At 42.3% G+C, this 12,511-nt stretch overlaps 1 protein-coding gene across 1 annotated transcript; it reads right to left on the bottom strand.

Annotated features, from left to right (window-relative positions):
- Positions 1 to 3,279: 3,279 nt before the first annotated feature.
- On the bottom strand, positions 3,280 to 11,038 carry LOC147154082 (calcitonin gene-related peptide type 1 receptor-like). The gene is made up of 13 exons (XM_086040841.1): positions 10,731 to 11,038; positions 9,581 to 9,646; positions 9,354 to 9,498; positions 9,151 to 9,261; positions 8,280 to 8,392; positions 8,112 to 8,203; positions 6,786 to 6,912; positions 6,561 to 6,714; positions 6,428 to 6,488; positions 6,103 to 6,169; positions 5,238 to 5,456; positions 5,100 to 5,141; positions 3,280 to 4,765 (listed from the first exon to the last, which is right to left on the bottom strand). Exons 1-13 carry the CDS (start codon positions 10,758 to 10,760, stop codon positions 4,559 to 4,561), a joined length of 1,434 nt encoding a protein of 477 aa, XP_085896967.1. The 5' UTR covers positions 10,761 to 11,038; the 3' UTR covers positions 3,280 to 4,558.
- Between the last annotated feature and the right edge of the window lie 1,473 nt (positions 11,039 to 12,511).

Raw genomic sequence — 12,511 nt, 5'->3', positions numbered from 1 at the left:
CAGGAAACTGGAAGAGGAGCGAGGAAGTTCCTGTTGGCAGATGATGCTAAAGACGAGACTGACCATACGCCTTGCACGTACCGGCCCGCTGTAGGAACTGAAATCTTCAGCAGTGAAACACTGCGATTGTTCTGGTGGTTTGTTCCAACCACCATCATCATTGTCATCAGAGATGAAATCACTTGAGGGAACGGTCCCAAGGGAGTAATAAAGTATATGGAAGTAGTACTATTTCATTATGCTGGTTAACTCAAATGTTAGATTAACTCCATCCATCCATCCATCCATTATCTATACCGCTTAACCTCACAAGGGTTGCGGGGCGTGCTGGAGCCTATCCCAGCTGTCTTTGGGCAGTAGGCGGGGGACACCCTGAATTGGTTGCCAGCCAATTGCAGGGCACACAAAGACAAACATCCGCACTCACAATCACACCTAGGGGCAATTTAGAGAGTCCAATCAACTTATGTTAAATTAACTCGTATGATTAAATCATTTAAAATCAGTGTAATTAACATTCAATCCATTGTATTTTTTTGCACTTTGGGCACAATGAAACGGGAATTGTGGAGGCTGTTTTGACATTCTTAACTGACATAAAAGTCTGAAAGTAAGTTATTCACTGTCATAGCAATTAAAACACTCCCTTAATTTTAATGATGAAGAGGAAAGGTGTAATAGCACGTGTCGGGTGTCATAGATGTGTAAAAGACACATCATCCTTTTCTATGAGGACTTTCCCGACAGTGGAGGCGCGCACATGCGATACTTACATCAAAACACAAATCATGGCTTGCTAGGATAAACAGTCATTTATGCTCCAGTCCTATAGATGACAGTTTACCGGCATACTGTCGAGTATATGGAAAGGATGAATGAAACTCGGAAAGGTGATGCCACTTCAACAAAATCTGAGCGGCTTCACATTTCTTGGTTGCAAGTACTTTTTGTTTTTTTCAATGTTCCTGTAGTGGAATAATGTTGCAGTGGCTTATAATAATGCTGACGTTTAGGAATAAAACATCCGCCTTGCTTTTGATTGACATTTAGGCCTACTACGCTTTTGTATTTGAATGTTGGTCATTGGTGTTACTTTGAGAGCGACAAGTCTTTTTTGTAGCTGGAACAATGTATAAAAACGTCTGAAATGATTTATCATATTTGATGAGGATCAGCCTCCCACTTTCACATGTACAAGTAGATGATCACACTCATGATGCATGCCTCCACCCTTTTGGACTCGTCACGTTGAGGCAGTGTTGGTCTGAGAGGGCCGCGCGGACATCCTGTGTCCCCGCCCAGACTGGGTCACCATATCCACACATGCAGGCCACATAGCTCACCCTTGAATTGCACGCCCTCCACACACTCAAGTGTGGACAAGAACACATTCTATTGTTCTCAAGAGTCAGCTGTTCCTGCACTCAAGAATACACAACATCACACCCTGAGCCAGATGCGTCAGATGTGTGTGTTCGCTGGACACATTTCTAAGCATTACTTTGCCAAATCAATGATGCGAGTCGAGCGTGCACTTGATTCGCTGTGGCGACCCCTGAGGGGAAAAGCCGAAACACTTTACCCTATTTTGCCGGTCCGTCATCTGTCCGCGACCTGGGCACCCTTCCGTCGTTGTCCCTCTGTAAATAATCATCCTCCGACCCCGTCCGTCCTCGTCCCTTTATAGCGCTTCTGTCCTTACATTTCGTCAGTCGGTCCACAAAATGGGCGTCCATCCAGGTCGAGAAGTCTTTTAAAAAGCATGGCCTCAGCAAGGACGCAAGTGGGTTTCCGACTCTCCATGTAGTTTGTCCCTAAACGGGTCAAGTCCTAGACGGACGTCCATGTTGTGGACGGACGGACTGACTGTTCCGTGCCCGGGACGGAATGCCCATCTCTGTTAATATAGACAACAATGCATTGCAAGCAGGAAAGCAAGATGACACGAGCGAATGACATCAAACATCAAAGCAATACAGTAACTACACAACAAGGAAATATTATTATATGTATGTAAAATACTTTTTTTTACATTTTATTTAGTTGATAATATGTACAACAAAGGAAATAAAATACAGTTTAAAATAAATGTGTTTTTTTTTTAATTCACAATAAGTATTCAGAGATTCTAATGCGCTGGTGCGTCGTGACAGGGTAAGATGGTCATGTGATGTGTGAGTTTTTGTTTAACTGTACCTCAAACTGCTTGCCCTTTGGGTCTTGTTTGAGAATATGGGTTTCCATACAAAGGTGAAAGGATGACTGGACAAGAAATAACAAATATTCTGGCTGGCTGGCGACCAGTGCAAAATGTAGTTTGGGTTTTGTCAGCTGGAATCGGTTCCAGCTCCTCACATCCCTGAACAGTTATCAGTGGGATAGAAAATGGTTAGATCAGCGGTAGGGAACTCCGGTTCCTCGAGAGCCATATCCTGACCGTTTTGGATCTCTCCCTACTACAACACACCTGATTGAAATGATCAGCTCATCAGCATGCATGGGTGTGTTGTACTAGGGAGGGATCCAAAACAGGCAGGATATGGCTCCCGGAGTTCCCGAAGCCTGGGTTACATCTCGTGTCTGTGCATTGAAAGATGTACATTTTCACTACCTGTTCAAGTGGCTTCTTCTTACCCAGCTTAGGAACAGTAAATCGGTCCTATAAGCAGAACGTATATTGCCACTTTATGTCCACAGGTGCTACCAATTCTGACTTGGTGCTGACATATTGCATGTGGAAGTGAAGGCAACAAACAATTGTTGGTCACGAGACGGAGGAAGTGTTTTCTGGCAAGCTTCAAAAGTTCTGTGCAAAAGTATTCTTAGAAATAGGAAGTGGATGATGCCTCAAGCAGAGGGCTAAATATGGGCGGGGCGGGGAAAGGAGTGGGCACAAGCGAATGGTAAACATCCTGCTTCGTATGTACGAGGTTAAAAGTGTGTCACATTAACCCTAGAACACCAACGTTAAAATTAGTAATAGCATCACTAACGTCGGGTACATTTAACCCGATATGAAATACAGTTTCCAGCAATTTATGTAAATGTACAACGCTGTATGCCAAATTGGAAGTTGTCTGCTTTAATTTCCCAATACAAAATATCACATAAGAAAAAAATTGTGTTGGTGAAAATCACCCGACATTAGTGTTCTAGGGTTAATTGCTTTTTCAGCTTGTCTATCTTAGGTTGCCAAATGATGCATTGCTCGGGTTTTCCTTTGGGATTTCCTCTGTGTTCACACGCTGGCCGAAAAGCAAAGAGCAAACATGCCATCACTTTGTCTGAAAGTCGCGGTCGACTTCTCGGGCGGGAAAAGGAAATCCCACCCTTTCTTTAATGTGTCAGAGAAATATCTTCTGTCTTGTAAATGGCAGCAGTTTATTATTACACAGCCAATTTTATTTACAGCCACATTATAATTCCCTTCTATACAAGGTTCATGGTTATTACAAAACAGTCGCATAATGGCTGATCGATCAAGAAAAATTGCCAACATTGGCATTATTTTCAAGTCATTGTTCAGTGTTTTGTGCAGCTATATAAAGTAGTGTACACAACTAGCTATCCAGTGGAGGCTGACAGATAGTCAGTCAGTGTTTCAGAAGGCTGAAACCTGTAGCTCCTCAATAGCTCATCACAACTTACAAGTTACAATATTCAAATTGTATGTCAACATAAGTGTCATTTACTGTATGTACAATATGATATCCATTACTTCATTATCTCTTCTCCAGCATTTTGGAATAAGAACAACGTGGACCTGGGTATTTTTGAAGCGTACTTGAAGGAGAAGACCTTATAGATTAAAGAAAAAGAAGGAAAACAACAGCAACAAGTGAGACAAAACACGGCAAAATGAGAAAAGAGAGGAAAACGTCAAATGTGACTACAACGCCACATGGTGCCACATATACCGCCTCACACAAATAGTTTGGACTATGAAATGTTTACAGGTCAACTTTTGAATCTATTCAATGTTTCACTACTTCTTGCACAAGTTGCTGTTCTCCATTAACCAGCTGGATGAGACATAGAGACTGGAAGAGTCACAGAAAGGCACAGCAGTGGACAACCTTGGAAATGTATTGGTCTATTCATGGATCCAACACCTGTTGTAAATTTTGAGATTAAGCTCCTCTCTCATCATAAAAAAAAAAAAATGCATGTTTGTGCAAAAACTGCTGGATCATTGAACAATTGGACATTGGCAGTCAAAGGTTTGCAAAAGGTCAAATAAAGTCCACATGTAAAGGTTAGAATATTTCAGGTTCATTTCACCCGAGAACCTAATATCCCCAATTTTTTGTGAGTCGTCAAACCTGTTGCGAAAATGTCACTCTTCGATGAAGCCGAGTAGCTTCATTTGGCCTGAAAACATGTCGTTTTGTTGTTGTTGTTGTTAAGTCCACCAGATGTGAGAAAGACGTCACAGTGAAGCTCGTTGAGTGGCCCGTTTACATTCCATTCGTAGGAAGGTTTTGCAACAGAAAAAGTTGGAAAAGTCATCTCAGTTCCTTGGAGTCTCTTTGAGCGCCTCCCGCGCGGCAAGTCCTTCTCAGACAAACGGGCTGTCGGATCGGAATATGTCCGAATAGCTTTTGCCGTTGGCGTGCTCGGTGTGACTTTCGATGCTGTAGCAGCGGTGGACCTCGGTGAGCGACGACGCCACGTAAGAGGCCGAGCGGAAGAGCTCGGCGTTGGCAAACGTGCCGGCAAACTGCATCTGCTGCTGGTTCCAGTGTCTCCGCAGAACGGTCTGAACCTTACGGGAGGGTGGGGTCAAAGGTCAGCTTTGGAAAACATTACATTAGGCCTATTTAGGGTTGCAAAATACTGGAAATGTTCAATCTTGGACACTTTCCATGGGAATTTATTAAGAGAAATGTATAGGACTTTATGGGTCTTTTTATTTAATTCTTTTTTGCCTTGTTCTAATTCCAGGTGCAAGATTCAGATCTACCACTGCCTGTTAAATGACATGCAAGTCATTACCTCCCCGCCCAGCTCAATTTTTGCCCCAAAGAAGTAGATATGGCGTCATAGTGAAACTTGATCAGCGGCAAGTCAATGTCCCGAGTCAGGTGAGCGTGGCTTACCTCCCCATTAAAGAAGCAGAATATGGTGGACACAAGGAGACCCTGAAAGCGCCACAGAGTGTCTTTAGTAAGACATACGATTGCACAAATGCTGCTCGTGAGCACCGGTGGATGTTTCGATGCTGAATCAGCACTCACCTGGTAGTGCATGAGGATCTCCATGATGTAAAGATAGATCTCAGAGACCCAGTGATCCTGGGGCTTGTAGGGAAGCAGCACAAACTGAATGCCGAGAAGCGGAATGAGGATGAGTGTGGCCCTCACCGCTCGCATGTACAGGCTGGACTCAGCCTGGTGGGTTACTCGCAGCTTGGTGATGAGAACTCGCACAATGTTCAGCAGGAAGAAGAGGTTCACCTGGAAGAAAATGGAGGGATGGATACTTCACACACAAGGTACTCAATGTGCGAGCAAAGTCAAGAAACAAAGTAGGTAAATAAAGAAACTAAAGAAATGAAATGAGCTTATTCATATTACTAACAGAACGTACAGTACAAGAACACGATTTTGGAGGGCATGACTTTAAAAAGGCTTTAAAAGACCTTCATTATAGAAATGGGAAAAGAGCATAGTTTTAAACCTGGTTTGAAAAGCATTTACACTTGACTGCACTTCTGTTGGCAACTTACTCTATTTGCATGCAGCATCACAGCTAAATGCTGCTTCACCATGTTTGCTTTGAACTCTGGGCTCCACTATTTGACCCGAGTCCGCACAACTCTGAGGCTGAGCCCTACTGGGTTTATATTCTATTAGCACTTCTTTTTAATGCAATTCGGGACCTAAAGCATTCAGCGATTTATAAACTAGAAGCAGAATTTTCAAATCGATTCTAGAGCTAACTGGGAGCCAGTGTGAAGCCTTTCGGACTGGAATAATAACTTCTGATGTCTTTGGTCCGGTCAGAACCTGCAGCTGTTTGATGGAGTGAGGAAGTCCAGTCAAAAGACCATTACAAACAGAAAGACAGACGGACAGACAGATGTCATGGTTTGACACTTACCACCAATGCGGCACAGATCGGCCCATGGATGATGTAAAGCAGGGATGTATCCGAGCTGACCCAGCACCTGTCGACACAAAACCTCATTCAAATATGATATGAAAGCAACAAAGTACCGTAATTTCCGGACTATGAACCGCTACTTCTTTCCCATGCGTTGAACCCTGTGGCTTCAACAACGATGTGGCTAATTCATAGATCTTTACGCACTGAGAAGTTTCACGCCGCCGATACATTTAGGGCCAATCCCAATTCTACCTCGTATCCCTTTTACCCCTCATTAGTCCGGAAATTGCGGTTACATTTTATATTTCAAAAAACCCACTTGTCATTATAGTAGCAGTGGCGTGCTATGGAATGTAACACTGCCGGCACCAGCGGGAAACCTGTCAAGTTGAAAGCACGTGCGTTAGATGTCCGCAAAATGCTTGCGCGCGATTCTTCCGCTCCATGCTCACCCCAGCCAAGCAGATAATACCACAAGAGATGCTGCTTCTCGGCAAAGACGGCCACCACAATCAGAGTGTGCAGGTAGATGCCCTCACACAGCATCCAGAAGTAGTTGCAGCTCAGCAGGTAGAGGTGGATGAACATGAGCAGCTTGCAGCTCGCCTGGCAACGGGACAACAAGAACGTGACGACGACTCGGTGGCCTGCTCCCGGAAAGAGGGCAACTCACTTACTGAGTCGTCGTACGCGTGCCCTTGTTTCTTGGCCACCTTGGTTAGCCACACAACAGTGATGATTGAGTTCAGGACAAATGAGACAAAAAGGTTCTTGTGCAGCGTGATCCTCTGGCAGCTCAGACTCCTGCAGGGGAAAGTCCATGGAGAAATTCTGTTTGTAGTCCCCAGGCCCATTTCATCCTTTAAGTAACGCGGACAAACATTTTACACCGTGTTTGCTTTGCACAGAGGACATTTATCTTAGTCGGGAGACTAGCTTAAAGAAAGGTTGAATGTTCTGAGATAATCACACAATAGTGATGATGGACCGGATGAAGTGCAAGAGTCAATACTGTGAGAAATCACCAGTCAACAGTTTGAACACGGTTTCTCATTCAATGGCATAGGAAAGAGTTTCAAATCCTTTGACCGGTGTATATATTTTCTTGATTTCTTGATGAATATTTTGGAGCGTCGATCTCAGAGATGGGCAATTAGCGTCCCATGGGGCACATGCGGTCCTACAATTCTTTTTTTTTTTTTTTTTTAATTACAAACACACAAGCATCTTCATAAAACGCTTTTAAACGTGAAATGTGCTTTTTCCACAAAGAAAAAAATAGGGGAATACAATCCCGCAAATAAACGGAAAATATGAAAAAATAATGACGTTAAAAGAAAAAAAATGAATATGTGAATCTGTGGGTGCTGAGCTGCAAAATGCAGGGGTCGACTGCAGTTTTATGTTGTAATATCACCAATCACCACTAGGTGGCAGACACGTCTTGGTTGCCCTTACATCGGGCCTTGTACCGCCCGATACGACAACATGAGTAGGCCGAATATTTTGTCACGGATTTGGAATGATATGCAACATAAACATAGTACATCAACGATATTAACATTTTGAGTGAGTTTATTTTTATGGGGAAAAAAATGTAGTGTTCAAGCTAACACGCCTTCTAGCACATTTTGTTGGTTTCTTGTTCAGCAGTTTTGTGCTGTCCTTGAATGATCATTTTTATGCAAAAGAGCCCCTTGCACTTGAAAAAAAATACAGTATGTGTTTATTTTGATGTTTGCTTCAAACCATTTGCTCTTGGGCGAGGATAGTGGATCTTTTATACATGCATTGAAAAATACATGATCAAAAATGACATATATTAAGGGCATGCCTTTTGTCCATATGTAAAATAGCATTTTTGTTACATATCTGGTTAGGAAGTGCATAGAGTATGTGCCGCCCCAGTAGCACTGATGAAAAATAAAAAAAGAACTCAAATTGACTGAATAATGGAATAAACAGGCAGATGCTACTGTGAAGTGTTTTCAGCATGCACTTACTTAAAATGGAAGAATATTCCCAGCGATATGATCAGTGAGACCAGCGACAGCCCGTGACCGATCATCACCAGGTAGAAGTGAGTCATCGCCACCTGGGATAAGGACAACTTTTCACGACAGAACATTCCAGAGGCTAATTGTGGTTAACGAGATTTGATGAGTTCTCACCGTGCCATGATGTGTTGTGTTGGCATAGCAGTTGGTAAAGTTTGTCCATGTCCGGTTGCTCTCCGGGTGACGCCACCAATTGCCCGTTTCCGTACAAACTTTGGACGCTAGCGCTGATGGCAAAATGCAGACTGGAAGTGAGACTCAAACACATCAAGGATGTCTTGACATTGAAGCTTTCAAACAAAACATTGATTGGGGTGTGTGGCCCTGGGGAAAATGCTTCTTTTTTTTTTGCCCCACTAGCATAAAGTGTAACTCCATATCCACTACAGTTGGTGGCAGTGGTGCTCCCCTTGTCAGAGTACATGCAGGGAGTAAATGGTGTTTTTTGTTTTGTTTTGTTTGTTTATTGATTTTTGTCTTTTGGCACCGAGCACATGCACACACTGCACAGAGTAGGAGATATGAAGTGGCAGTGAACAAACCCTTAAGAGACACCATGGAAAAAAATATTCAACAGGAATGCAAAGAAAGGCGGACACTTGGAGAGAGATGAAAAAACAATATTAATAACGTTTCTCCTTGTTATAAGTTGATCTATCGTTCTTTCTTTGATCATTTTGGTTTTCTTTCATGTTAATAAGGATACATTGTTATGCAGAGGTTCACTTATAAACATTTTATAGACAAATGATGGGGGTGTAGCAGAAAATAATTGAGAAGCTAAAACATGCAGAAAAAAATGAAAATCAATCAATAAATCAACAATGACTATTTTGGTTGAATTTCCAAATGTACAAGAGGTCCCACTGTATTTCAAATAGCCCTTCAAAGGGGTATACTGTTTGTCAAAGTATTCGCTGTGTCCCCTTATCGATGATCAGTATCAAAATCGACCAAAATAATTGTATATAAGCAAAAATATTACCATAAGGGTCAAAGTCTTTAAAGTAGTCAGGGCAGCTCTGCTCTGTTAAGAGTCCCGCTTCGGTCTCGTCCCAGCACAACCAGCCGTCCCATGTCATGTTGCACACGGGTCCTGCAGGCAGAGCATCAAATTCTGCACTTCTTCAATTTTGACTCGATGGCCTTGCTGCAGATGTTCTGCAAAATCAACATCATCATCCTCACCCATTGCTTGTGTTTTGCGGTGATGCTCTCCTCTCACCATCCGCTGGAAGCACTTGTACTGGGCCATGGCGATTGTTGCCGGATGCTCCCCGTAATGGTTCAAATGTTCCTGATGGGCCTCTTCGTGATTTTCAGCCACAAGCAGCTGACGTGATTGAAGCACAACTTTCTTGATTGCAACTCTTATTCAAGCATAGAAACCGGCTTCGGTGCGGATCTTTTACTACCTTGCTGAGGGAGCACATAACCAGGAGAAACATGACGCTGTCCATTTGGATTGGTGGATCCATTTTCTGTGGAGGATGGAAAACGATTTAAACTCCCCCCCCCCCAAAAAAAATCCTTGGTTTGAAGGGGGGCTAGTTTGGAATTGGATTAGCTCAATCAAGCGCTACCCTTTTTAGAAGATTTAGAGAATGTGTCGTACTGTGTTGCACAAGGTTGCCTGTGCTGTATTTTAAGTGCAGTTGCAATGGTTTGCGTAATGTCTCCCTTGGAAATAGCATTGCTCACATAAAATCTTTTTGACTGACACCTACACATTCAAAGTACGGCGATAAATCGTCAAAGCTGTGCTTTGCTCTTGGCACAGCTGTAACTTTTTGCAATATCTGTTTAGGAAAGGTTCCCTAAAGGTTTATTTCCTGACCCGAGAGCTGGCTTCGAATTAGAATGATGCGCTATTTGCCGTGTGTTTTGACCTTTGCTGTTCTGCCACTACACTGGAATCATACAAAGTTTTTGTAGTGGCCCTCTCAGCAATATGCAAATCAGAGCATTTTCCTTTGTGAAATCGAGTTCTTGAGATTCACACTTCCTATTGATGTATTTTTGTTGTTTTTGTTTTTTTACATGAGCGAGTGATTATTATGTAGTGTGTTTCACTAGACTATTTTGTGGGGTACATTGGGCAAGTGTTTCGAAGGTGGGTGACTTGCTTGTCGAGTGGTAGTTTGTGTTGTGTATAATTTAGTTCCTTTCGTGTATCTCGTGAGTACATAAAGGTCAGTTATTAGCGCAGTACAATCATAAAAACAATCGGTTATGTACACAAAGCACACCAAAAAATGTAGATCCGTTTTGTGTTATGTGTAGTTGCAGCATTCCTTGTTTAGCGCTAGATTACAGATTCAGCCTCTCTCTTCCCTTGGCCTCCACAGTTTCCTTCCTGTTTGCTACTTATTGAGCAAGTTTAGCCAAATGAACGTCATTGCAATCTCGATGTGTTAATCCACTTCCTGGCAATACTGACTTACAGACCCAAACTTCTCTATGAACTCTTTGCGTTCATGTGAGGTGTGGCTCCTAAAATACGAACCGCAGTATATGTCAGTATATTGTTTTGCTCAATAATACGAAGCAAAAGCAAGCACATACTTGTTGTTTATTCGGTTTGTAACCATGCATGTCCTCTTCAATCTTTCATTGTCCTACATTCAGGTTCATGTAAATCCTTTCAGCCTAATTCAGATGAATGAGCATCACAAGCGCACTGCATGTGTGCACATTGTACAATCATGTCCACGTGGAATGGAAGCATAAACACGAGCTTACCTTTGCAGACGACTGGGCTCTTTTCAAGACTAATCCCTCAACTTGCCTTTTCTAGTCGTTGAACTAAAAAAAGATTCAAGCTGTGCTCATGAGGAGTCCGTGTGTCTGCTGCGTTACCCTCCCCAGTCTGAAGCAACACTGCGCTGTCCTGATAAGGACACTTAGGGGATGACATCATCTGCTCGCCTTCCAGAGAGGCGTAAAGAGACATCCCTGCGGAGTAGAGGTACACACACACACAGGCACACGCGCACACACGCATGTACCGGTATACTATATATACACACAGCATACATATGTAGTATACGTACATGTGTATAATACCCATATGAATCTAAATATATGCATATGCACACAAATGAAAAGAGAGAGATTTCAACATCTCAACTTTAATTTAAATCGGATACTCAATTTCTAAGATTGTTTGTAAAGCCACAGCAAATTTAGTTGATGTTAGCCATACTATTGGAACAGATAGTCTTATATTATGGGTGATGCAACCTCTTTCAGTTGTTTGTATTAATCGGGGGATTGCTCCTTTCAGCTTCACCTATCACAGGGTGGGGGGGAATGCATGCTCTATTGGGTTTAAGTCTGGAGATTGATTTTCCATGCAGCCTCGGGACAAACTTGTTGTCCTTGATGAACTTTTTTGACATTTTGGCTGTGTTTTGGCTCATTTCTTCATCTTGCTGCATGATGAACAATCTCCAAAACAGTTTGCTTGCATCGTTCTTTAAGGCTTATGGAAATTTGACTTGTGTATTGCTTTTTGGCTAAGAATAGCCATTCAGTGATGTTTATTGTATGAAATCAATGTAGAGAAAACACATCCATGTAAAAATTCTAGTAGGACACTTGCAACACCTGATCTCAAACAAAAAATGGGTGTGTTCAATCAAAAGTTGTTTTCTTCAACGTTTTGCATCAGATCTGGATGTAAACACCTGGAAGTATGAGCTGGATTGATGATATTCTTTCTCATGTTCATGTTTTGAAGTCAAACGCATATGTTTACGGTTTAAAAACAACGTTGTACACGGACGTGTTATTTACAGTGGCAAACACTGCTCCCTTGTGTCCAAATGTGTTATTTTGGAGGTGGAGAATATGGCCCCTCTAATTCATTTGTTCAACAAGTGCATGCTATTCACATGCAATTTTTATCATTTATCGGCTTCTGAAGCTGCAAAAGTATAATAACTAATGAATTTACTTATTAAAGGTGGAATCAAAATCCATGTTTTTTCTTCAACTGCACATTCTATACAGGTTCACGTCTCCAATCAATAAAGTCCCTTCTTTACTTTGATGATTATAAAGACAATCCAAAAACACCTTGTACATGCAGAGAAAAACTTGTATAGCGTATAGTCATTCATTTTGTATATACAAAATGGCCTTTGGCTTAAGATGTTTATTCATACCTCCCAAACGTGCAGACACGCTCCTTTTGGCATCCGAAGATCCTCAGTGTTCCAAATTGATCGCCAAATACAATCGTTGGGTTGGGGCTCACTCGCAATTTTTGGGGATGAATGTAAAGTGCACACCTGTGGCCAGAATATGACCCGCCGCAGCATACAACCAAGCTTACGAATAAG

Source organism: Filicampus tigris, chromosome 1 (genome assembly GCF_054856515.1).
Source record: "Filicampus tigris isolate MCC_2025a chromosome 1, RoL_Ftig_1.0, whole genome shotgun sequence".
Classification (NCBI taxonomy): domain Eukaryota; kingdom Metazoa; phylum Chordata; class Actinopteri; order Syngnathiformes; family Syngnathidae; genus Filicampus; species Filicampus tigris.
The sequence above is the reverse complement of the archived record's forward strand: the minus strand, read 5'-3'. Positions and strand labels throughout refer to the sequence as shown.

Excerpts from the sequence above, each read along its gene's own strand:
- LOC147154082 (XM_086040841.1), bottom strand. The coding sequence starts at position 10,760 with ATGCATGGTTACAAACCGAATAAACAACAA. Across the intron at positions 6,913-8,111 it reads GGAATATTCTTCCATTTTAA|GAGTCTGAGCTGCCAGAGGA; the intron begins GTAAGTGCATGC and ends TTTCCCCTGCAG. Across the intron at positions 6,489-6,560 it reads GTATTATCTGCTTGGCTGGG|GTTTCCCGCTGGTGCCGGCA; the intron begins GTGAGCATGGAG and ends TCAACTTGACAG.